Source organism: Carassius carassius, chromosome 9, assembly GCF_963082965.1.
Source record: "Carassius carassius chromosome 9, fCarCar2.1, whole genome shotgun sequence".
NCBI classification, from domain to species: Eukaryota; Metazoa; Chordata; class Actinopteri; order Cypriniformes; family Cyprinidae; genus Carassius; species Carassius carassius.
The window spans coordinates 9,601,448-9,628,816 of NC_081763.1; the positions used below are offsets into that span (position 1 = coordinate 9,601,448).

General features: G+C 36.0%; 1 protein-coding gene across 2 annotated transcripts in view; it reads left to right on the forward strand.

Annotated features, from left to right (window-relative positions):
• The first annotated feature begins 8,856 nt into the window (after positions 1-8,856).
• Positions 8,857-27,369, forward strand: part of LOC132148528 (netrin-1-like) — a 40,305-nt gene continuing 21,792 nt past the window's right edge. The window contains exons 1-2 of one of the 2 annotated variants that reach the window (XM_059557216.1): positions 8,857-9,072; positions 9,228-10,277. In XM_059557216.1, the coding sequence (XP_059413199.1) occupies positions 9,263-10,277 (1,015 nt within the window). In that variant the 5' untranslated portion in view covers positions 8,857-9,072; positions 9,228-9,262. Of the gene's footprint in view, positions 10,278-27,369 lie in introns of both variants that reach the window. The other variant, XM_059557215.1, reaches the window with a different exon arrangement.

Consider the following 27,369-nt stretch of genomic DNA (forward strand, 5'->3'; position numbering starts at 1 on the left):
TAACAAAGTTAAAATACTTAGGGTCCCGCTACCCAGTGGTGTAACATAACAAAGTTAAAATACTTTGGTTCCCCCAACCAGTGGTGTAAAGTAACAAAGTTAAAATACTTTGGCTCCCCTAACCAGTGGTGTAAAGTAACAAAGTTAAAATACTTTGGTTCCCTTACCCAGTGGTGTAATGTAACGAAGTTAAAATAATTTGGCTCCCCCAACCAGTGGTGTAATGTAACAAAGTTAAAATACTTATGCTCCCCCAACCAATGGTGTAACATAACAAAGTTAAAATTCTTTGGTTCCCCCAACCAGTGGTCTCATGTAACGAAGTTAAAACACTTTGGGTCCCCCTACCCAGTGGTGTAATGTAACAAAGTGAAAATACTTTGGCTCCCCCTACCCAGTTGTGCAACGTAACCAAGTTAAAAAAACTTCAGGTCTCCCAACCAGTGGTGTAATGTAACAAAGTTAAAACACTTTGGCTCCCCCAACCAGTGGTGTAAAGTAACGAAGTTAAAATTCTTTGGTTCCCCTACCCAGCGGTGTCATGTAACAAAGTTAAAATACTTAGGGTCCCGCTACCCAGTGGTGTAACATAACAAAGTTAAAATACTTTGGCTCCCCCAACCAGTGGTGTAAAGTAACGAAGTTAAAATACTTTGGTTCCCTTACCCAGTGGTGTAATGTAACGAAGTTAAAATAATTTGGCTCCCCCAACCAGTGGTGTAATGTAACAAAGTTAAAATACTTATGGTCCCCCTACCCAGTGGTGTAACATAACAAAGTTAAAATTCTTTGGTTCCCCCAACCAGTGGTGTCATGTAACGAAGTTAAAACACTTTGGGTCCCCCTACCCAGTGGTGTAATGTAACAAAGTGAAAATACTTTAGCTCCACCTACCCAGTTGTGCAACGTAACCAAGTTAAAATACTTCGGGTCTCCCAACCAGTGGTGTAATGTAACAAAGTTAAAACACTTTGGCTCCCCCAACCAGTGGTGTAAAGTAACGAAGTTAAAATTCTTTGGTTCCCCTACCCAGCGGTGTCACGTAACAAAGTTAAAATACTTAGGGTCCCGCTACCCAGTGGTGTAACATAACAAAGTTAAAATACTTTGGCTCCCCCAACCAATGGTGTAAAGTAACGAAGTTAAAATAATTTGGCTCCCCCAACCAGTGGTGTAACATAACAAAGTTAAAATACTTTGGCTCCCCCAACCAGTGGTGTAATGTAACGAAGTTAAAATAATTTGGCTCCCCCAACCAGTGGTGTAATGTAACAAAGTTAAAATACTTATGGTCCCCCTATCCAGTGGTGTAACATAACAAAGTTAAAATACTTTGGCTCCCCTACTCAGTGGTGTAAAGTAACAAAGTTAAAATACTTTGATTCCCCTACCCAGCGGTGTCATGTAACAAAGTTAAAATACTTAGGGTCCCGCTACCCAGTGGTGTAACATAACAAAGTTAAAATACTTTGGTTCCCCCAACCAGTGGTGTAAAGTAACGAAGTTAAAATACTTTGGTTCCCTTACCCAGTGGTGTACTTTAACGAAGTTAAAATAATTTGGCTCCCCCAACCAGTGGTGTAATGTAACAAAGTTAAAATACTTATGGTCCCCCTACCCAGTGGTGTAACATAACAAAGTTAAAATACTTTGGCTCCCCCAACCAGTAGTGTCATGTAACGAAGTTAAAACACTTTGGGTCCCCCTACCCAGTGGTGTAATGTAACAAAGTGAAAATACTTTGGTTCCCCTACTCAGTGGTGTAACGTAACAAAGTAAAATACTTTGGTTTCCCCACTCAACCAGTGGTCTAATGTAACAAAGTTAAATCACTTTGGTTCCCCTACCCAGCGGTGTCATGTAACAAAGTTAAAATACTTATGGTCCCCCTACCCAGTGGTGTAACATAACAAAGTTAAAATACTTTGGTTCCCCCAACCAGTGGTGTCATGTAACGAAGTTAAAACACTTTGGGTCCCCCTACCCAGTGGTGTAATGTAACAAAGTGAAAATACTTTGGTTCCCCTACTCAGTGGTGTAACGTAACAAAGTAAAATACTTTGGTTTCCCCACTCAACCAGTGGTGTAATGTAACAAAGTTAAAACACTTTGGCTCCCCTACTCAGTGGTGTAAAGTAACGAAGTTAAAATTCTTTGGTTCCCCTACCCAGCGGTGTCATGTAACAAAGTTAAAATACTTAGGGTCCCGCTACCCAGTGGTGTAACATAACAAAGTTAAAATACTTTGGCTCCCCCAACCAGTGGTGTAAAGTAACCATGTTAAAATACTTTGGTTCCCTTACCCAGTGGTGTACTGTAACGAAGTTAAAATAATTTGGCTCCCCCAACCAGTGGTGTAATGTAACAAAGTTAAAATACTTTGGTTCCCCTACCAAGTGTTATAATGTAACAAAGTTAAAATACTTAGGGTCCCCCTACCCAGTGGTGTAACATAACAAAGTTAAAATACTTTGGTTCCCCCAACCAGTGGTGTCATGTAACGAAGTTAAAATACTTAGGGTCCCCCTACCCATTGGTGTAACATAACAAAGTAAAAATACTTTGGTGCCCCTACCCAATGGTGTAACGTAACAAAGTTAAAATAGTTTGGTTTCCCCACTAAACCAGTGGTATAATGTAACAAAGTTAAAATACTTTGGTTCCCCTACTCAGTGGTGTAATGTAACGAAGTTAAAAAATTTTGGCTTCCCCAACCAGTGGTGTAATCTAACGAAGTTAAAATACTTTGGCTCCCCCTACCAGTGGTGTAATCTAACGAAGTTAAAATACTTTGGCTCCCCCTACCCAGTGGTGTAACGTAACAAAGTTAAAATACTTTGGTTTCCCCACTCAACCAGTGGTGTAATGTAACAAAGTTAAAATACTTTGGTTCCCCCAACCAGTGGTGTAATGTAACGAAGTTAAAATACTTTGGTTCCCCTACCCAGTGGTGTAACGTAATGAAGTTAAAATACTTTGGTTTCCCCACTCAACCAGTGGTGTAATGTGACAAAGTTAAAATACTTTGGCTCCCCCTACCCAGTGGTGTAACTTAACGAAATTAGAAATACTTTGGTTCCCCCACTCAACCAGTGGTGTAATGTAACGAAGTTAAAATACTTTGGTTCCCCCACTCAACCAGTGGTATAATATAACGAAGTTAAAATACTTTGGTTCCCCTACCCAGTGGTGTAATGTAACAAAGTTAAAATACTTTGGTTTCCCCACTCAACCAGTGGTGTAATGTAACAAAGTTAAAATACGTTGGTTTCCCCACTCAACCAGTGGTGTAATGTAACAAAGTTAAAATACTTTGGCTCCCCCTACCCAGTGGTGTAACAACGAAATTAGAAATACTTTGGTTCCCCTACCCAGTGGTGTAAAGTAACGAAGTTAAAATACTTTGGTTTCCCCACTCAACCAGTGGTGTAATGTAACAAAGTTAAAATACTTTGGCTCCCCCTACCCAGTGGTGTAACTTAACGAAGTTAAAATACTTTGGCTCCACCTACCCAATGGTGTAAAGTATTTTAACTTCATTACAGTAGGCTACTTAAATACTTTTTGGGAGTATCTGTTCTTTACTTGAGTTTTTATATTGCAGCCAACTTTAACTTTTACTCCACTACATTTCATAATTAAAATGTATGCTTTTACCCTGATACATTTCCCCTAAGTATATTCACTACTTACAATAAAATAGTCAAAGAATAGTAGAAGAACACAGACTACAGGAAAGCAGGTTTGACGAATCAGTGGTGTGGCGTTTGCAAGTCAAACTTATAAAAAACAAACACCTTTGCTCATGTGCAAACAACCGCGGACGATTTCATTTCCCTCTCAAGTCGAGTCTAGAGTGGTTGATACACCATCGTCTGTGATGATATGATAAGTGTTGGTGTAATGATGTGAAATCTGACATTATCAAGTAGGCTTTATCAGCAAATCACACAGCTTGCACGCATATGAATTTATTTGTCTATTAAAACTCAATATTCCAGGTATACAAAATTTTAGATGGCAAAAATGCTTCTGTATGCTTTTTATATTTATATAATTTAATGTAGGCCTAGTTAACTTAATCTATATCACACAAAGAGTACAGCTTTTCTGCAGATGCATGAACACATTTAATAATAGTTTTATACAAGTTCAGTGAAGCAATAAGTGACTTACAGGTGCTGGTCATATAATTAGAATATCATCAGAAAGTTGATTTATTTCACTAATTCCATTCAAAAAGTGAAACATGTATATTATATTAATTCATTACACACAGACTGATATATTTCAAATATTTATTTCTTTTAATTTTGTTGATTATAACTGACAACTAAGGAAAATCTCCAATTCAGTATCTCAGAAAATTTGAATATTGAGCAAAGGTTCAATATTGAAGACTGGTGCCACACTCTAATCAGCTAATAAACTCAAAACACCTGCAAAGCCTTTAAATGGTCTCTCAGTCTAGTTCTGCAGGCTACACAATCACGGGGAAGACTGCTGACTTGACAGTTACCCAAAAGATGACAAGTTGACACCTTGCACAAGGAGGGCAAGACACAAACCTGGGCTCTCATAACACCTGAGTAGTGCCACAGACTGATCGACTCCATGCCACGCCACATTGCTGCAGTAATTCAGGCAAAAGGAGCTTCAACTAAGTATTGACTGCTGTACATGCTCATACTTTTCAGTTGGCCAAGATTTAAAAAAATATTAATTTCTTTGTATTGGTCTTAAGTAATATTCAAATTTTCTGAGATATTGAATTTGGGATATTCCTTAGTTGTCAGTTATAATAATCATAATTAAAAGAAATAAACATTTGAAATATATCAGTCTGTGTAAAATGAATGAATATAATATACAAGTTTCACTTTATGAATGGAATTAGTGATATAAATCAACTTTTTGATGATATATTAATTATATGACCAGCACCTGTACATTTAAGATGTAATGTTGCTTGTTGTTACTCAATTTTCCAACGAAAATAGTTCCAAACAATGATCACAGCACTGTTTTGCATCTCTGAGCTATGGACTGTGTTTACTCATCGAATAAATCAGCTGTTTTAATTAATTGGTTGAATAAATGATTCAGAGATTCACGCATTAAAGGCAGGGTAGGTAAAAAATTTATAAACAACTTTCTTCCAAATTTGTTTAAACTTTCTATATATATCAATGCATAATTAAAATGTAAGTACTCTGATAAAAAGAGTATAAAAATCGAGTGACTCTAGACCGTTTAATCTGAATTAAACACAACTCATTATTTCCTTTCGGGACGAAACACAGGATTGGCTTAGGCGACTGTCACTCTCTCGCAACCATGGCAACCACCCTTTTGCCACACATGACCTGCCCACTTGCGCGCACGTTTGATTTGAGGAATTCAAGAAGCACGGATCCTAGGAATACCAAAACAATGGCAGAGAAACAGCAAGCAAAATTCACAGTACCGGCCTATGCAGTTAGTGAAGGCAAACCAGGCAAAAAAAGGAAGACCGTAACAGTACAAGAAAAGGCAATGAACAAAGTCTTTGGATTAACAAAGAAATAAAATGCAAGTTAATATCGGCGTGGCTTTCCAGCGATGGTGAGAACTGAGGGAACTCAAGGGGCTGAAAAGTGACTCCTTGATGGCTTTATTTCTGCTGGACAGGTAAATCATTCTTTTTGTATTTTGATCATGCATATTTTTTTGTTTATTTTTTCATGAAGCATGTGTCATTAGCACACGTAGCTGCGTAATATAGCTAACATAACATTACTTAGCGAGCCGTAGTAGAGGCTTTGGAAGGAGCCCAGAAGGGAGGGGGTGGAGTGAATGGAAATAATGAGCTGTCTTTAAAACAGTGGTGAGAGGTCTACAGACACTCGATTTTTATACTTTCTTTTTCAGAGTACTTACATTTTAATTATGTATTGATATAAATAAAGTTTAACAAATTTGGAAAAAAGTTTTTTATACATTTTTTTTTACCTATCCTGCCTTTAACACAGTCAAATGCTTTGTTTCTGAATGAATCAGCCGTTTGAATGAATCCGTTGAATCTCAATGACTCACACGTTAACATTCACGTGCTTCCACCTACTGGCGGTTTTATTTTCGCATTCATTATTATTTTTTTCATGTTTTAAAGGTTTTCAAATGTCAGTTTGCAACGTTTTATGTTAAAAACAAAACATTAGGCCTTTTTATACATCTCTATCTGCAGTTTTAAAAAAATCCATGTCCCCTCTGAGATACTTTAACTATGTGAATACATGTTATTTCAGATGCAGATTCTAGAAATGTTTTCTTATGCTGGAATGAAAGACACTAAAAACCGGATGAAGAGCTTCTTATTCTTACCCAAAAATAGAAAATGGAAGAAATAGTTAAAACTGAACACAACTTCTTTTACATTTTGCATTTACTTTTACTTTCAGTACTTAAGTACGTTTAAGATTTAAAAAATACTTTTCATACTTACAGTAAGTACAATACATAGTACAATAAATATGACACCGTGAACACACAACCAGAACTCTCTAATCAAACTCTCTAACCCATAAGCCACAACTTCCCCACAAATAGTACTTGAGTTACAGACATACTTTAAGACTTTAACTCAAGTAATATTCTAAACGGTGAGTTCAACTTCTACCAAAGTAATTTTCTGGTAAGATATCTGTACTTTTACTTGAGTATGACTTTCAGGTACTTTATACACCACTGTCCCTACCTTACACTGGTCCCAGCGTCAGCTAAGTCCAGCTGCACCCCACTAAGGGCGGCCCTGGTTGCAGTCATAGTTCCAAGGAACCTCACTCTTAGAGTTTGAGACAAATGTGTCACTTGCACACCAAAGGATTCTCTTCAGTGAATGGGTGCCGTCAGAATGAGAGTCCAAACAGCTGATAAAAACATCACAATAATCCACAAGTAACTCCAGTCCATCAGTTAACATCTTGTGAAGTGAAAAACTACATGTTTTTAAAAAACAAATCAGTCTCAAGGCAGTAACCGATGGACTGGAGTGGTGTGGATTATTTGTGAATTATTGTGATGCTTTTATCAACTGTTTGGTCTCTTATTCTGACGGCACCCATTCACTGCAGAGGATTCATTGGTGAGCAAGTGATGTCATGCTAAAATACTCCTAATTTTTTCAGATAAAGAAACAAACTACATCTAGGATGGCCAGAGTGTGAGTGGACTTTCAGCTAATTTACATTTTTGGGCAAACTCTCAACTAAAAATTTCAGAAAAAGCTGAATTATTGAATAAAGGTCAGACCTCAGAAGTCATACATTCTTAGATATTCCAAGATTTGGACACCATTAAAGACTTTAAGCTAATAAAAGTTATACACCTCTGAGCCCTGTGATGATGACATTATTCCAGTTTGTCCATGACTTCAGCACCAAGGACAGTGGCCAGGAAAACCGGACACGCAGGATAAGAAACATAACATTCATCTACTGCCAAGAAATGAAAAAAGCATGTGTGATCAAATGTAGTCATTTTGGAAGATGAACAGGCCCTACTCATGAATTTGTTCCTCTTTTAAAATGGCATGACCGTTCTGCTTTTGTGCTTTCATTGGACCTGCACTTCTGCTGATTGAACACACAAGAGGGCACTCTAATGATGGTTCCTTGCTTAAATCTTCATTGCTCTTCTCTTCATCTTCTACTGAAGCATCACAAATTCCCTTATAAACACAGTTGCATGCTAAAAATAAGACAATTTTTAACAAGCTTATTGTTTTAGTAAAATATGATATCAACTTATTGAACATTTACTATGTGTGTGATTTACATATGGCCTAACATGAAAGTCTGAACCACACTACACTATTAGCTTGCTTGAAACTTAAAACTGTGGAACACAAATTACACACATCTTTCAGCATCATTTTCAAAAAATGACAAAACAAGTTTTGACATTTCCTGTTTGATAGATTCTTATAAAATGGCAAATTAGTTGGGAACTGCCAAACGACAAACAGAGTTTTTATTTTACTGATTTACAAGTCAGGTACTGGATAATTTACATGCATACTCAACTCTCATGTCTGCAATGGTCCAGAACAACCGTGAAACATATAAAATTGAGTGACTACTCCACTCTACCACACGGTGTCGCTGTTTCTTTATTGTGACGGGACACAGTGGGTGGCCAACAGTGGGTTTGCGTAATCAGAACTGAGTCTGGATTTTAATGCACATTTATGATCTGCATATGCTATTTATTTCCGTTTTCACATAGGCCTATTAAACGCTGCATCCAGTGAAAAGGGTTTAGGTTTATAACTCAAATGTAACGTACAACTTTGCTATAGTGGAACTGCAAAGTTAGAATCTGCATGCAGTGTCAATTAGTTGATCTGTCAATCTGCACGTCTATCTTTCTTTCATTCATTCATTCGTTCGTTCGTTCGTTTATTCATTCATTAGCGTGTAGCTACTTTATTGTATTGCGAGCGATGTGTTATTTAGCATTTTTCTGTTCTATACGATATTTTTATTCATTTTATTTATTTTCAATAAAACAATACATTTAGTTTTCATAAAAAAAATGCAAAACCTTTTATTAACCTCGCCTATTAACCTTAGTATGTATGACAGAAAGGTTTTCTTTTCTCCTTCAAAACTGCTGTAAAAGTTTTATTTTTCCAGATTTTTATTAATCAGAATTTTATTTTATGATTAAGAATAACTCGAAATGCAACACCATATAAACGTACATTAGAATTCCATTGCGCTTCTTGCACACACAAGGCGCACAGAGAGAATGGTAAACGACTGAACCACTACTGAATACAGGCAGAGCAGCAGAAAGAGAGAAGGACTGAGCTGCGACATTCAGTCACAGAGAGCAAGAAGTGTGAATGAGTTAGGCATTAGGCAGAGTGAGAAAGGGAGATTTGGAAAGTAATAGCAGGATTTCTATTTCATATTGCTTGAAAGTAGGAAAAGAGATTACAACATACCCGGGAGAGAGAAAAGAAAGGGAGAGTACTCTATAATTTCTTTTTTAGACGGGTTTGCCATACTTCTCCACCCGAGCAAAGAGGTATAGTGCACTTTGTGGATTTTTCTTTAAGAAAAGTCGCCTGTAATTACGCACAAATCTTTTACACGTGGTGTATTGGAAACTCCACGCTAAATAATTCTTAATACATGCATTTCGGTGTTTTTTTAAATGCAAAAGTTTCCTTTTTTGTTCAGCGCTGTTTCAGGGACATTGAGGACAACGGGTTGCAATGATAAGGATTTTGGTAACGTGCGTCTCCATGGTGTCCATCATCGGGATGGTGGCCGGTGTTCGTAGTGGATACGGAATGAGTATGTTCGCGGCTCAATCCTCTCCTCCGGACCCGTGTTACGACGAGAACGGAAACCCCAGACGCTGCATCCCCGACTTTGTGAACTCCGCGTTCGGAAAGGACGTGCGCGTGTCCAGCACCTGCGGCGCTCCTGCGACGCGCTACTGCGTGGTGACCGAGAAGGGCGAGGAAAGATCGAGGGACTGCAACATCTGCGACGCCACGGACCCCAAGAAGTCGCATCCACCCGCGTACCTGACAGACCTCAACAACCCTCACAACCTCACCTGCTGGCAGTCGGACAACTACGTGCAATACCCGCAAAATGTGACTTTGACGCTGTCCTTGGGGAAGAAGTTCGAGGTAACTTACGTGAGCCTCCAGTTCTGCTCTCCTCGCCCTGAATCCATGGCCATCTTCAAGTCCATGGATTACGGAAAAACCTGGGTGCCGTTTCAGTTCTACTCAACCCAGTGCAAGAGAATGTACAACAAACCAAGCAAAGCTGCGATCACCAAGCAGAACGAGCAGGAAGCGATCTGCACGGACTCGCACACGGACATGCAGCCGTTAACAGGTGGGCTCATCGCGTTCAGCACGCTGGATGGCAGACCCTCCGCGCATGACTTCGACAACTCTCCCGTTCTGCAGGACTGGGTCACGGCCACCGATATCAAAGTGACCTTCAACCGGCTGCACACGTTCGGGGACGAGAACGAGGATGACTCGGAGCTCGCCAGGGACTCGTATTTTTACGCCGTGTCTGACCTGCAGGTCGGCGGTCGGTGTAAGTGTAACGGGCACGCATCGAAGTGCGTAAAGGACCGAGAAGGGAACCTAGTGTGCGAGTGCAAGCACAACACGGCGGGACCGGAGTGTGACAGGTGTAAGCCGTTCCACTACGACCGTCCGTGGCAGCGCGCGACGGCCAGAGAGGCCAACGAGTGTGTCGGTGAGTCATTTCTGATGCACGTGCTGCTGCTTCTCTGTAGGCAAATACTTCATAACAGGTTTCACTAAGAACTCACGCAGAAATGTTAATGGAATATGAAAATGTATGAATCAAAGTCTAGTGCTTTAACTTATGATCTGTGGTTATTATATATATATATATATATATTATATATATATATATATATATATAATATATATATTTTATTTTTTGTAAAAAAGATTTGAACTTTCACATTCAAACTGAAACAGGGCACACTGGTTTATTGAAACCCAACTGAATGCACAAAATAAACTTAATTCATTGTAATAAAAAATATAGGTTTATAACCTATAGGTAGGTTTTACTTTATTGTAGCTTTTGTTGTGAGAAGAACATAACTTTTATTCGCATATTTTAATGAGGAATACTTCAGACAAAGTATTTTACCCACATTTTAACACCTGACAATGTGTCCATTTTTTCACATACTGTAAATCCTATGCAATCCCACATCATTTTTTACTCCTGTGATCATTTGATTAGATTTGAGACATTTGATTAGATTAAAACAATTTTGTTTTCTAGTCAAAGTCATCTAATCTTTAAACATGCCCCTGCTGCATTTTGTGCAACAAAATGAGCTTGAAATCCTTCAAATATCATACTGTCCTTCTCGCTAGTGCTCATAGTTATTCAGTTAATGGCTGGGTGGGTGTGACTCAGTTTGGATGTGCCTTTCAATGTCCATTCTGTGAAAGGAAACACTCTGGAGAGTGAGATTTGCTGAAAAGGCTTGTCGTGTTATTGCAGGGCAGGTGTCATTATCAGATTGAAGGAAAGATTGCATCGGTCTTGTTGCTTGTTTTGGCGAGTTGAAAGTAAACTGCTGGTTTCCAGATGAAAAGTCAGTTTCCCCTGTTAAAGAAGAAAATAAAATCGGTTGCGAAAACATGAGCACGAGGATCTCATTGTGAAAGAACTCTGTAATTCCTTTCTTTTTCACAATTTGATCATTATAAGGGCTGCTGCAGGTGTTTCATCAAATTCATACATTGTCTGTCACAATTACTGCCATAAAAAGATTTTCTCTATTCTATTCACGCCGTGTTAAACATGACTCCATGATGAAAGCATCACGCTGTCAGCAGATGCTCTGTTTGATGAGTTTGTTGTCACTTGGTGAAGTCAAAAACTAAATTCAAAAAGTGTGAACAGTTATTAAACTCTCCTGACAGATGGCCGTCATGCGTATGCCAACATTTTTGAGCAGTAGATGGATGTGTGTCAGTAGGCCAGTGGTTATAAATAAAAGTTCATTCCCATGAATGGAGAATGAGGGCACCACCATCATGACATGAGAGATGACTGACAGAAGCTGTTTTCTCACTGTGTGCTTTTGCACGCGACAATACAGAGTTGAACAGGAAGGCTCGATGATGAAGTTGTAAATAAGATCTGTGACAGAATAAAAAAAAAAGAAAGTCTGGGCAAAAGTTTTGTATCAAACTTTTTCAAAGAGATTGTTACATCTGGTACAAATTCTCTTGCTTTGATCAAGTGCTTCATAATTAAGAGTAAGTGTTTCTGTCCGGATTCTGTCCATTCTGCTCAGTGGAATGAGGTGAGCAAGGCAGGTATCTGTAGGAAATTAAGTGTAGCATTCACAGGACGACAGGAATGTTATCTAGATAGGTACTTTCAGATTTTATGTATGCACTGTCCAATTTTTGCCAAACTTGCAAAAACATGCAGGACAAAAAGCCAGCAGACTGAGAAAAACATTGTTTAAAATAGGCCCTGTAGTTATACTGTTATTTATTTAATTATTTATCCACATTTGTGCATTATGATGATAAAAATCTCAGATGCATTTGGCTCATTTGCAAATACTAGTAAACTAAGCCTGCTGTTTAAAAATGCATTACATATCGCCATATTGCTTTAAAATACAGTATAATATAATATAATATAATATAATATAATATAATATAATATAATATAATATAATATAATATAATATAATATAATATAATATAATATAATATAATATAAAATATAAATGTTTTTATTTTTCTGGAAAGTCTTACATGCAGAGGTTAAAATAATGTTATTAGTAAGAAAAAAAAAATTATTTGATAGAAAAATACTTATCATCACACAAAAGTTGCTTAAATTTAATTTTCGGATTTCACTATCAAAAGCATCACGTTCATTCAAAGACAATTTTAAATGCAGCTTCCAAAAACTGTATGCATTTGTGAAAATAAATGTGCAGATTTGAAAAAAAAGCTCTGAAATGCAGTGACAGAATTTGTATGAATTTATTTAAACTGGTTTATTTGCTTGTTTAAATTCGGTCAGTCTAACCATGATCATTTGTTTCAAAGAGAAAGTTCTGTTCCATGAAAAAGCGAAGAAGTTTTTCTTGTCAAGTAATCCAGAATTGACACGGATGCCGCAGTTTATAGTTATAAATGTTTTGATGCATTTTGTCTTTCATGAACTGCTTCAGACATAGAGATCTCACAGTAGCACACAGTTGTTTCAGAGTATTTCCTGAGCTCCTGATGGCTTGGTAATTTATGTGCACTTTGCATTTTTGTAAGACATGAGCAGTGATATAACAAGTGTATTTATTTCTCATACAGTATATTCCACACATGCATTGTGGAGTATGAAGATTACAGATTAACTAACTATTACAGAAAATAGTTGAAAAGGTTAAAAGTAGTATTTTGAGCGGTTTATCTTATCAAGTAAGCCAGAACTGACACTAATGCCTCCTTAAAAATGAAGTGCATGATGCCACTGTTTATGATGCATTTAACCTTTCATAAACTATTCAAGCATAGAGATCTCACAGACTGATGGCTTAATATGTGAACTTTGTATCTTTGTAAAATAAGAGAAGCGAAATAACAAAATCTGATCATCAGACTCAGGATCTATCACAGTTACATGACACAGACACAATACAAAAATCATTTTTGTTGGTTTACAAAGGCTAAATGTGGCATTACATTGCTCTTCGTTATGATATTGAATTTAATATATATATATATATATATATATAGTATATTAGTGTATATATGTACCACAGTGCACATATCTCTTTTTCAGCTACTGCTGTATTTAAACTTGAGATTAAAAAAAAAAAACTTATTTTCTTGCAATTCTGAGGGGGAAAAAATCAGAAAATTTGAGAAAAGGTTTTATTTTTTTATTCCATGGTGGAAATATACAATGGTGATAAAACCTCCCTTGAATAAATACAGCAAATCTCATTGATGATCCATAGCATTCCTAAGATCAAACCCTTCACAATTTCACTGAAAGCATTTGTAGACTTGATGACCAGATGCAAATTTTGCTTCTTCGGAAACTTTCAAAACATTACATTTCATTGCACACAAATATGTCTTCGGGCCGGCAGGAATTTTTCAATGAGTTAGGATTAAACCAACACCAAAATAGTTCAATCCTCCTTCCAACACAGAAACCTAAAAATAGACATGAAGGTTTTCTGCGCTCCAGATGTATGCGTAGACTTCTATCAGGGATTGTATAATTGAATGAATGGTTTACAGATTGCTGTTTTTGTTAGCAAAACTTTGTTGTAGAGTAAAAGCGTTGAAGTTAAGCCGTGTGTGGAAGCTGATTAAGGCAGACTCTTGACACAGAGCAGACTGCTGGAATTGTCTTGTGTTGGATCTCTCTGCATTGTTCCACTGTGGTCCTCTGAGTCGGGGTGTTTTTGCCCTGCTGTGATGTGAGCAGACGAAAAAGAACCGCCAGCAGATTTCTGGGCTACCATAAAGAGCTGCTCGAGGTCTGCGGACCATCTGTGGTTTTCTCAGTGTTGTTAACGGACCATGAGTCTGATGAAAGAACTGTGCAAAAGGGTGATGTCATAAAACCTCTGAGTCTCCCTGCAGAAAACAATGACTGCTAGACATTCAGTTCCTCGAGTGTGTTCAACGGTGTTCACAAGTGTTCAGAAGTGCAGGTTTCAGGAACAAATTTGATTTATTCATTTATTTATAACTCAAATATAAACAGTTTATTTATAACTAAAACATAGCATTTTATAATAAACATATTATATTATATTTTAAAATATATTTTTTAATATAATTATTTTTTCCTTTTTTTATTTTTCTATTTTATTATCACTTACATGATTTCCATTACCGCAGTGTCTTGCTCAAACATATTTCAGTAACATTTGAGCCTTTTTTCCCAATAAATAAAAGTATTTGTTTTCTAATTTTGAAAATGATTATAGATTTTCTTGATTTTGATAATATTTTATTTTTATTATTAATTTATTTTAGTGTATTAAAATAATAATCACATTAATTATTTTTTAAATCAATGACTTCTAGATTTTTTTAATCAATTACTTTTGATTGACAATTACGGAGAAAAATTCCTCTAGCTCAAACATTTTTCAGGAACAAATTTCATTTTAGACCTAATATTCTTACGGAAACGTAAACGTAGCTTTATATCTTGCAAATAACATCAGAATAAAATGTTTAAAGTGAAGCCAAAAATGAAAATTACCCTACCATACTCTAGTGGGCTTTCATCTTCACAGTGAGTCTGTCACAGAGCCGTTGCACGAGGAGCTGTGTGGTTGTTTTTTTGCAGGCATTTAGTACTACTGAGCAAAATATGACTTCCTTAGGAAACACCTCTGATAGGTATTTAAAAAAAAAATAAATTGAAGAAAAAACATCACATTTTAAATGGCTCTATTGTATTTTTGCACTTACTTTCTACTGACTGCTTATGCTACTTTTGTCCAGAGAACAAGTCTTCAATACATATTTCGTCTATTTATTAAAAAAATATCCACTAAAACAAAAGCATTGTTTGACAAACCAAAACTGTAGGATCACAAGCCTGTGAGGTAAAGTACAGGGGAAGGAAAGAAAAAAAAACTGAACTAAACAAGACAAAGAAAACACAAAAAAGATGTATTTTGGGATTTCAGAATCCAAACCCCAATGTACTGTATCACCAGTCCTCTGGGCAAAGATCTCCATGTTTTAGGGATTTTGTTTTGTTGAGCTCATAATTCAAAACACACATGACTTATGAGCCAAACGGCTTTGTTTGGCTTCATGGGAGTTCAGAGAAAACACGATATATCCTGGTTTTAGAGGCTGGTTAGGAGAGGTGGTCCGTTTTCTGGTGGAAGGGTCTGCTTGTTTCCCTGCTAATATTTATGTTTTTAATCACCCGTCAGTCGGTGTATATTTGTGATTAGCCTTTTGGGTATTATTTGAATCTCTTTTTTGGATGTCTGTGCTGGTTTTTCATCCCAGGGGTTGAAAATCTTGCCAAAGCTTTCCGGCAGGTTTCAGGTCCTGTGATGATACTTTTAAAATACACTTGTCTTGGGAAAATGAAGGATCATCTGTGAAATGCTGAACCTGAATAAAATGGTTCTGTGGCAGTACTGAACAGCATATACAACAAATTATAATATCATGATGTTTTTATATTTACTGTGATAGCCTGCTGAATAAATGAAATGAATTACACCTCCTTGCAACCAGAGCATCTTCTGTATATACTGGTACTGATTTACATTGGCTGGTCTAACAAATCTATCCTAAATGCACTTTAACTTATATAATACTTGTATATACTGTACATACATACATACACACACACACACATATATATATATATATATATATATATATATATAATGTCTATGTATGTATATATATATATGTCTATGTATGTATATACATACATAATGTATATACAGACGATAATGTTGTGAAAACGATACCTGTCACATGGATCCGCAAAAATGACTAAAATCTCTGTATTATGCATGCCAGGCCAGTAGGTGGCAATGTCACTTTGTAAAGAAACACTATGCACCTGCGCACATACCTAAAAACTCATTATATGCATAATACACATGTGCATGATGTCTCCGTTTTCATACATTCGTACATTTTCAGAGTTTAGACAGCGATGAAAATGATATTGTTTTTAAAGTTTTCAAAAGTTTTTTTCAGGCCCCCATAAAACGCTGTTGTCATGTAAATGAACAGCCAAAACATCAATTTTTAGTAGAAAATAGTATAGTGTAAGCACCCCCTTAAAAGTAAAGATTCTTTTTTGTATTGATGGTTCCATGTAGAACTTTTAACATCCATGGAACCTTTCCATTCCAAAAAAAGATTCTTCATGTTATTCAAATGCTCTTCACACTAAGACAAAAAATGACTCTTTTAAGAACTGTTCACCGAAAAGTTATTCAGGAAGCCTTAAACTGCTCTTCTACAGTATCATTACGAAAACACATTACTTTTAAGAGTGTAGATAACAATACCACCCCTTAAAAACCCATTACATTATCCATGAAATTACAACCCATAACTATAAACCATGATATTTACATGATTCTCTGAGGCATACAAAGAATACCATGGTATTACCATGCCACATCTACCAAAAAACTATTCCTTAAAAGCATCATTTAAGTATTTAAAACACAGTATGTGTAAGTATTGTTTGCAAAACTGATGACACAGTATGTTGACCGTGCTAACATTCTTTTAGTGGGCAAAAGCAGCTCAGAAGTAAATGTGTATTTTGGGGTCTAAGGATTGTGGGTAGTTGTTTATGTGTGAGAGAGTCAATATCTGCTTGCGTGTGGTGACATGAATGTTTTTGTTGGTTTTGCTGTTCCGGTTTGAATCTTTTTGGCCCGCATTTGTGATAGCGCTCTGGTTAGCGCAGGACCATCCTGAGCTAGAGAGAGAAAAGATGGTATAATGAATGCTAGACTAAACGGACACGTTTTGTATGCTATCTCTCTCTCTCTCTCTCTCTCTCTCTCTCTCTCTCTCTGATGCGTAGCTTTTAATGTAGCTTGGCTAACAGTTTCAAACTAGCTTCCTCAACACTGCTGTTACCTTCACTGGAAGCTCACCCCCACCAACAAACATCAAGGACTGTGTTTGCAGTGAACGCAGAAATGAACAGAGTCCAATCATGACTACATCTGCACAATGGCTGCCAATGGGGAGGAAATGATGGATGAAGGTCTTTTGAGAGATGATTTAGGCAGAGTCGAGATCTCCCGCTGGGTGGCCTGCATGCTGTCAGAAAGCAGAAGCATTTTTAAGTCATCATAACTATTCTACATATTATACCATCTTAGAAGATCAGATTTCTGTCTGTAAAGCCACTTTGGGATCATTGCCTTGTATTTGTGGCTTAGTTGTTGTGCGACTGTTTTTCTCATCAGTAAAGTCAAAATGAAACATTTGTGATGCATTTAAGTTCTAAATGTTAAATTCTTCAAGAAATTCATGTTTCAGTCTATATTATGTTAAATATGATATATAAGTACTATAGGTTCAGAGGTCATTATTTTATTCGTTAATTTCATCTGTTAACAGCCTTGGGTTACATATATAGAAAGGTTGTCGCATGACTTCACTCGTTACTTGATTTTGGCCTACAAAAAATACACCACCCCCCATTGTACTCTATAGTAGACAACAAATATGTTTTGACTGGATTTGATTTCATCACTTCACGTCAGCATTTCACTTCCAGTGTGGAAAATATTTCTTCTATTCAGTAAATGAATACAGAAAAACATACTTTTTGGAAACTGGTGAATCCTTCCTGTGTAAGCAAAGCTGTAACCTGAAGACATTTCAAATCACGCCAAAGGCCTGAGCCGTAAAACTGGTATATTTGTCCAGATAGTGACCTCTATTTCCGCAGGATAACTCTGTTGAGATATGCTATCTGCCCTCTACACTCTCTAATGGGAAACAGGGTGAATACTGTGTCCTGTGTCCAACACGACAAAGCGCAAACGTCAAGATCACTCAGTGGCTGCTCTGTAGAGTCAAGGGTCTGAGCTAAAACACCCGGCATTCCTTAGCACCCTTTTTTTTTTATGCACTATAAATACCCAAAACTTAAATGCACGTACAGTCCACAAACACAAATACAGCTTTCATAAAATGCATGCTAAATAAATTAGTAAATACAGTTCAAAACAGACCCAATATGTAAAACTAAAGAAAAAATAAACTTTTCCCTGAAGACTTCTGAGGATACTGGTTTATATTAACATTACTGTTCAGAAGTTTTTTTTTAAGACATCAGTATTTTTCTTCATCGAGGACACATTAAATAGATTAAAAAATGACAGTAAAGACATTTACAATTTTACCAAATATTTATATTTCAAATAAATGCGGTTCTTTTGAATTTTACAGTATATTAAGCAAAGACTCCAGAGAAAAAAAATATCAAGGTTTTCACAAACATATTAAGCAGCACAACTGTTTTTAGCATTGATGATAAAGTAATGATGTTCAGTAATGATGCTGAAAATACAGCTTTACATCATAGGAATAAATGTGATTTTACAATATATTAGAGTAGAAAATTGTAACTTTATATAGTAATAATATTTTACAATATTACTGTTTTTAAAAAAAAGAAATTTTATATTGCTGTCCCCAAACTTTTGAACAGTATTGTTAATATACATGTTTGATTTTATTATATATATTTATTGGCATACTGTGCATTTGAATGTACAACTCGTCTGTGTTAAAATAAAATGTTAGTGTATAGTAAAAACTTATTGTAGTGATTTATTAATAATTATTGAGTTCGATATGAAAATAATTGGATTTTTGCTGCCTGTCTGAACAAAAGCTGTAAAGTAACGATAAATTCGGACTTATACGCAACCACTTAGTAATGTCTCAGCAACCATCAAAACATCGTGGCAAACCCTACCAACCTCTCGATGTTATTTCTTTGAATAATCATGCGCTGAAAAATAAAAAAATAAAAAAATAAATAAATTGGTGTCGAAACAATTTTCACTCAGAAATTGCACGTCGATTTTAAAAACAATTAAAAAGAAATGGCTAGTAACACATTGATTTAAACATGGAGTTTGTCATTTACAGCTCTGCTACCGGCGTCTTGTCCACGGAGGGGTAACTGCAGCTAGAGCGTGTGGCAGATTGGTTGAGCTTCAGCCCGCTGTGATATCTACAGAAAATATCCCTCCAGACAGACTGCAAGTTTCAGCCCTTTTTGTTTGGTGCTTTTAAATGAGTCTGACTGACAGCAGGCTACTGCTCTCCGTTTTCATTTGACAAACTTTTAATGAATCACCTTCATATTCTTCATTTACAGCCTTTACTTGGGCTTTTTTTTTTTTTATCTAGTGGAATAATGGAATAAACTTGAATGTTAAAAACTGGTCACTGGCATGCAGTACAAAAGATCTTAAAAGGGCTGTATCATGTCTTTTTTTTATTATTAAGCCTTTCTCTTAAAAGGTTAGTAATGTTTGGAAAGAGCAGCTTAACTTCAATAAAAGACTTTTTACTTTGAGGAGGATGTTCTGAATTCTAAAATTACAATATGTTTGAAAGTCCATTAAACTCTTTTTAAATCTTAACAGATCAAGCAAAATTGTATTCCACATGACAGGACCCCTTTAAGACATTCTTGTGCACATTAAGGAGAGGAATATGTAGACTTTTTATGCATGTTTTGCTTTGATTTTAGAGGAAACCCTTTTTTTTAACCCTTATATCATTTTGACCCAGAGAGCGTCTGTTTTTCCTGAGAATGCTTGTTTAATGCTAGTGCATTGTACAAATGATTGTGCTTTTATTGACTTTGCTCACATAGGGTATAACAACTACTTTAAAAAACCTGGTTAAACTTGGAGTACAACAATGACCGGCCTACAAATGATTGCTTATACATTTCTTGTAATGCTATTTTATTCCCGAATATTGGATTCGATTTTGTCAGCTTATTTTCTTTCAGTTAACACAGGTTTTGTATTACTTTTTAGAGCTGAATGATTGTTGGCCTCATCAATCCTAGCTAATGCACCTCATTTTTTAAGTGAATATTTAAAAAAAAAATTCACTCAACTCAAACTATGGTGCATAAGCTCAGATCAGCGAGGCCTACGGAATACAAAAAGTGTGCTTATTGAAAGAAAACACCTTGACAAAAAGACTGAATCCAAGATTTGGTGATAATATAGAATAATGAGAGATTTGCAAGGTTTTTTTAAAAGGCTTGTAATACATGACTGGAAACATCTTGATGTGAAACATTAACTTAACAAACAGTAAGTGTAAACCTATACAAATGAGGGGTTTATTTGAATTATAAGAGGGCACCAATATCAAAATGCTGTCTGATATTGAAAAACCAAACATACTGTATTTTCATATTCTGATAACCAGCAAATTCCATGTATAAAAAAATCTATAGATTCCTGTTTAAAAAAAATAAAAATAATACACATCAGTCCCTTAAAAATACATATTATTACTTTAAAAATACGTATTTGTATCTTTAAAGGGTACCACCATGTGACAGACTTCAGCCTTTTTTTCTGTGTTTGAATAAAAATGACAATTTTTCAATAAATTGCATGTTGTAAAAAGTCTACATTTTATGCCTCAAATGCGTGACTTGTGTAGCAGGATCACAAGCGAATATATATAGTTCATTTTGTAATGCATCGGTGTAGAATACTATAATTTATTGTATAGCTGGAAAATAATTTACACGTTTGGCAAGCACTTTTATCCAAAATGATTTAAAGTGCATGCAAACTGTTTTCTAGTCCCAGAATGAATTCTGTGAAGGAAGAGGAATTTACTGAATTCTAATTTAAAGCAAAGTAAAACACCAATCTATGATATAAATAAACTGTATACAATAAAACACTCAAAAAAAGGTTTAGTCATCGTCAATGTTTTTTTTTTTTTTGATAATTAAATATTTACATTTATGCATCACCATATTATAATGTACAGTATAAAGCACAGATGACTATTAGATCTGATATCGAGATGAAGTTGATGAAAATGCTGAATAATTGAAAATTAGATTTGCTCTATATGATGGCAAAAGGAAATCTAAAAAATAAGTTGAAATAAGCATCCAAAATTAAATGCCTGAGTTCTAGAATGTCAAGCATCGCTTCTAAATCTAGAATACTGTCATAGTTGTGGTACCCTTTCAAAAGGTATGTACTAATATGTGACTTTAAGGTACTAATATGTATGATTTATGATTTAGGTGTAAAAAAGTTACAAAGATGAACCATTTCTTCCTGAGAGTGCAGCTTGTAAAGCTCATCACAGAGGCCTTCTCTTAGCGTGGAGCTGCATTCGTCAATGAGGCTTCTTAGTGCCGCTCAAGGGCTTTAAATCTCAGCTCGTGAGAGACAATGAGACCAGAGTGACGACACCTGCATTGGAAAAGCACAATCCGTCCATCCCATGCCGCATCACGCCGCAATCCGAGGGAGATTTCTATTTAGGGATCATTTGGGATTTCAGCTGCCGTGGAACCGATGGGCCACACATCTGCAGACCGGGCCTGTCGTGAGGATGATTTACATTGGCTCGAAAAACAGAAGGAATGCCAAAACGATGAGAAGCGCTCACATTGTGGTCCCCCTCTTTCAAACTGATTTATGTTTTATGGGGAAGCCTATCCAATCCTGCCAAATTCTTCAGCGTCTGGTGTCCAGCGCTGCAACAAATGACTTTATCTTTTGCGCTCAACTCCAATCTAGAATTCCACCAATTCCACTTGTCTTCCACTTTCAACATCAGATATTTTATTGAAGTCTACTGAATGTTTATCCAGGGGTAGTACAGTAAATACACAGTAGAACAGTCTTTGAAAACTTACCAGAATCGACACAACTGTGAGAAATCTGAAGACGTCGGGCAAAGCTCACAGTAAACGCTGCCATCGTCTACAACTAGTATAATGTTTATGCTGGATCATAAGATTGTACCAACAATGCCAAAGTCATGGGTTCAATTCCCTGGAAGCACATTCACAGATAAAATATGTATCTTGAAATAAAAGTTTTTGCCAAATGAGAAGAGAATTACAGTCACAGTCTCAAATACATTGAATTTGCTAATAAGAAAATTGGATTTCAATTTAAGTAGTTTTATTGACATTTTATTAACTTTATTTGGGACACCTAGATGTTTATATGTTAATAATATATACAATGATTTTTATATGGTATTAAATGTAACAACCACATAAAATTATATATAATAATATATCTTTAAGTATATGCTTTTGTAAAAAAAATTATATGCATATATTTTATATTTACTTATACATCAACATGTATTGACAGGTTTTAGGATGAATATACATGTATATGACATATATGTCCAAAAATATATATATATATATATGTGATTTGATTAAAATGTTTGAATTTCTAGAAGTTTTTACCTCATATGACAATATATTTAATGTACTGTACATATATTAGATTTGCTTGACGTTAGAAATGCAACAAATGCAATTTGACACAAATATTGATTATGCAAGGTGCTAAAATGTCTGTGTTTTAATAAACTGCATGTTGTAAGGGGGAATTGGTGGGACCCACACATGTGGGACTTTCAGATGTAGCAGAAATGTAAACTAATGTGTAAGCTGAAGTTTGTTATTATAGTATATGAATAATTGCTGACTCTAATATTCAAACTGTGCATCCATGCTGTTTGTTTTCGCAGTATCAAAATTAATTCTATGAAATAAATGTAAATGAAAGGAAGAAGAATACATTAAATTAGTGTCATACTATACCAGTTAAGCTGCAGCAACACCAGCAAAAGTCCAATTAGAGACATTAAATCTCGGTTAGGGATCCAGCGAGATTTCCATATTCCTTGATGTAAGTTTTTTAATTTGAAAGGATGTTTTCATTTGAATTGGAAAAACATCTGAGGAGTCCTAAGGCTATTCCTGCTGCAAAGTGAAAGTGCAGCATCTCTGTTGGCAGGAGTGCTCCCTGAGATTTACAGCTGCTCTCACACTCTTAACACTGTACATGTAAAGAAAATTAAAGAGCTGCAAATGAATCACCGATTACTCAAAGGGTGTGTTGCGTTTATGAAAACAAACAGGCAGAGCTCAGAGATAAATCAATGACTAACAAGCCGTGCAATGATTTGCTGATGCTATAAGTCAGCGTGGTGTGATGAGTTTCACCCTGGCACATTTCTGCTGTGATTATACTCCAAAAGGAAACATACACTCCTAACAAAACATGCCGACATCCCACCTTTTTTGTTTGTTTTTTATAAATTGCTCAGAAGCCCTGAAATATTAGCATGACTAATGTGTCAGCCAGTGATTTAATTGGAAATTTTTATGGGCCAATGTTTTCCAGCGCTGCCCGAGCAAGCAGACAAAGCACGTTCACTGTAAGAACTCGTACACTCACTTTGATTCAGAAAGCCTGATTTCAGAAAGTGTAATAACACTGCATGGGTTCCACGAGGAGTCAATAGAGTGTGACATGAAGATACACAGGCCATGAGAAACAAGTTACATTTCTGAGAAGAGCTGGACCGCTTCCCTCTTAACAGGAGAAATAGCCAGAGATATTCTGGCTATTATGTATTACTATCCATTACATGTTGTTGTCATTGGCACAGTGTACTAGCGATATTTATTCATAAAAGAAATGGAGGCCTTTACTTATTGGATAATTATGCAGTTTTACACTTTGCATTTAGTATTTGATGTCCCAAGATTCACAACATCTTAAGAAGCTCATGACCGATTAGCGTGAATTACTGTGTGTGTGTATTTTGAAATTATATTAATATATATATAGTGTTCATTTATATAAATACATATTATTATAAAAAGACGATATTTATTAATTCTTTATTTTGTTGTCTTTGTTAAATACCAATACATCAAGACAAATTCCTTGTACCCACAGTACTTGTTAATAAAGACGATTCTCATTTTGATTATATGACAACAATATGTGAATTTACAGTCATTTTAATTACATTTACTTTATATTTGTTCTTTTACACAAACACACACACACACAAACAAATATATATATATATAGTTGCAATTTCACAGTGGGAGAACAAGCTCTTTGCTGTCTTTTGCTAGTGAAGCGCACTTGGTCTGATCATATTCGTTGAGACATTGTTCATCACTTTCACTAGGCAACAGTGGCAAGCAGTTACACAAACAAAAAAGCAGGGACGACTGATTGCCCCGTTAATTGGTGCTGGCAAGCCATTACAGAGCAGGGCCCATAACTGAAACACCCCCTTAATTCTCACCCGTCATTACATCACAGCTCTCACGGTGAACACAGGCTCTCCAGATGGCCATGCGGGAGAGGAATGACTTAAAAAATGAGAAGCAAACCTGGTTTAAAAAGAGAGTTTCGGTTGTGAAAGGATAATGGTGATCTCTGAACCTATAATGCAATACAATTAACATAAAATAATTTGACTCAAAATGGTTTTAACTTTTATCATTCTTTTAAAAATAATATATTATAATAAAATATAATTATATAATTATAATTTTGCTTAATTGATTTTCAGTGCATGAACTGTCTGAATGAACTGATTCACTGATATGAATCTGACTTTTCAGCGCTGCCTATGCAAGAAAGACGATTGGTTAACTGTGTGTGTGTGTGTGTTCATATATATATATATATATATATATATATATATATATATTCCGGGCAGCTGTCAAAAGTATGTGCAATCACTGATAGCCTGTCTTTTTTACAGATTTGTCCGCCCTTTATGATCCACATGCACCATTTGGAAGCACTAAGTGGTGATGTTAATGGCAAGATTCCGTTCATTTGACCAAGTTTATACCATTTCAGTTTAGCCTGATAATTCACCTCTTGCTTCAGATTTTCAGTTCTCTGAGGATTACCAGTCACTCACCCAAAAACCCTCCAAGGCTTCCGTAGTGAGTTGTAAATAATGGAGCCATGCTTGGCTGAATGTTTTTCACATGCAAAAAGTAGCTTGGTATGTTTTCCACATTGATCTGGATGAATTGTTTAATTTCAATAATAAATCACCTCCACAAAGTCTTATTAACTGACATTTTTTATTATATTTTGATACTATCAGAAGAGAGCAGTGTAAAAGGAAAAGCATGAAAGAGATTGAATGCGCTTGGAATGTTTTGACAAACATTATAAAAATAAAGAGCTGCTGAGTGAGGGGACAGAATTGCAGTGCAAATAAAATCATAATGAATTAGGATAATATAATGGAAAAACATGCTCAATCTTTTCAGAGGTCTGGGGAAAACAAGGAGAAAGTGGTCTGGAGTTGGTGCAAGGGGAGCAATTCATTTCAATCCTCATACTGTTACAATATTAATTTGTTTTGTGTCTTTCAGCTGAAAAAGCCACAAAAAATAACTGTATTTGTATACTTTATGACTTAAACTTCTAGGCCTCAATTTAAAACTGACCTGACTAAGTATGAACACATTGTTGCTTCTAAAAAGTGAACATTACGTTGCTATCAGAAGTGTCATGGAAGATAATGTGTAAAAGAGGGAGAGATATTTGAGAAATAAGCCTGGTGTGTTATCACTGAGCTGAGTGGTTGAAGTGTTCTAGGTGTCAGCGGGATAAAACACGACAGCTGCTTAACACTTCCTTCCTGTGCATGTGTGAGTGACTGTCCATGTCCCGGTTCAGTCACTCACATCTAGACTCCTCCGCGGGTGTGAGTGTATCTGTCTAGCAGTAGGAATATTGTTTCTCTTTCCTGGTTTGTTCTCTTTTATGGTTATTACAGATTGTTATGGTTATTTTACGGTTTTATATCAGGGATGGAGTTGCCAGAGATAATTAGAGTGATCAATTTAACAAACAACAGAACAAACAATATGATGGGTGGATAAATGGATAGACAGATGGATGGATGGATGGTTGGATGGAAATATAGAGTGATATAACAAGATATGGATGGATGGATGGATGGATGGCAATATAGAGTGATATAACAAGAGATGGATAGAAATACAGAGTGATATAACAATGGATGGATAGAAATATAGAGTGATATAACGATGGATGGATGGATGGAAATATAGAGTGATATGACAAGGGATGGATGGATGGAAATATAGAGTGATATAACAAGAGATGGATGGATGGAAATATAGAGTGATATAACAAGAGATTTAGAGATTAGATAGATAGATAGATAGATAGATAGATAGATAGATAGATAGATAGATAGATAGATAGATAGATAGATAGATAGATAGATAGAACAACATAATGATATAACAATAGACAGACAGACAGACAGACAGACAGAAAGAAAGAAAGAAAGAAAGAAAGAACAATAGATAGATGAAGCTTGAACTCCAATGGCCAGGAGAGGTCAGAGGTCAAAGCCATGGTCAGGTGTGTGTGCGCACAGGATCTGGAGTGAGTCGTTTTATCAAGCTGTTGTCTCTCAATGAAATGCTGTAAATGGATGGAAGCCCAGAGATCCAGTGATGTCATTAAAATAATAAAGCTCTCTCAGGATACTAGTCAAACGTCTAGATGACTGTGGCCTCTCCTCTCTCTCCCACTGTGTTAAGGATCTTCGATGATCACCGGGGACAGAAAACACCACCTAAATCATTTCACATCACATCAGATTTAGATTTGACATGGCCAGGAGCAACATGCCTTGAGGAATACTGCCGCAATAAAGCAATTGTGTGGTTGTTCACTAAAATATATGATACTCTGTGAGGGTGAATATGTGCGTCATGGGAATTTTACGGATAAGTATTGTAAAAATGTGTGAATGTGATCTCTTAGTCGCTTGCCCTTTACTAAGGGAATTTCCTGTGAATTACAGCAGTAGTTCATCCAAAAATAAAAATGACCTGAAAATGTACTCACTCCCAGGCCATCCAAGATGTAGATTAGCAAATTTGGAGAAATGTAGCATTACATCACTCGCTCACTAATGGATCATCTGCAGTGAATGGGTGCCGTCAGAATGACAGTCCAAACAGCTGATTAAAAACTTAATCCATTGATTAATATCTTTTAAAGTGAATGTTACATATTTGTAAGAAATAAAAATCCATCATTAAGGCACTGTTTTGGCTTGTAAACGGTGCTTGATCTGTGCATATATCTCTTCTGATTCAGACAAGATTACTTTTTGACTGAAGAATGCAATATTATTGACTCATATTTCAG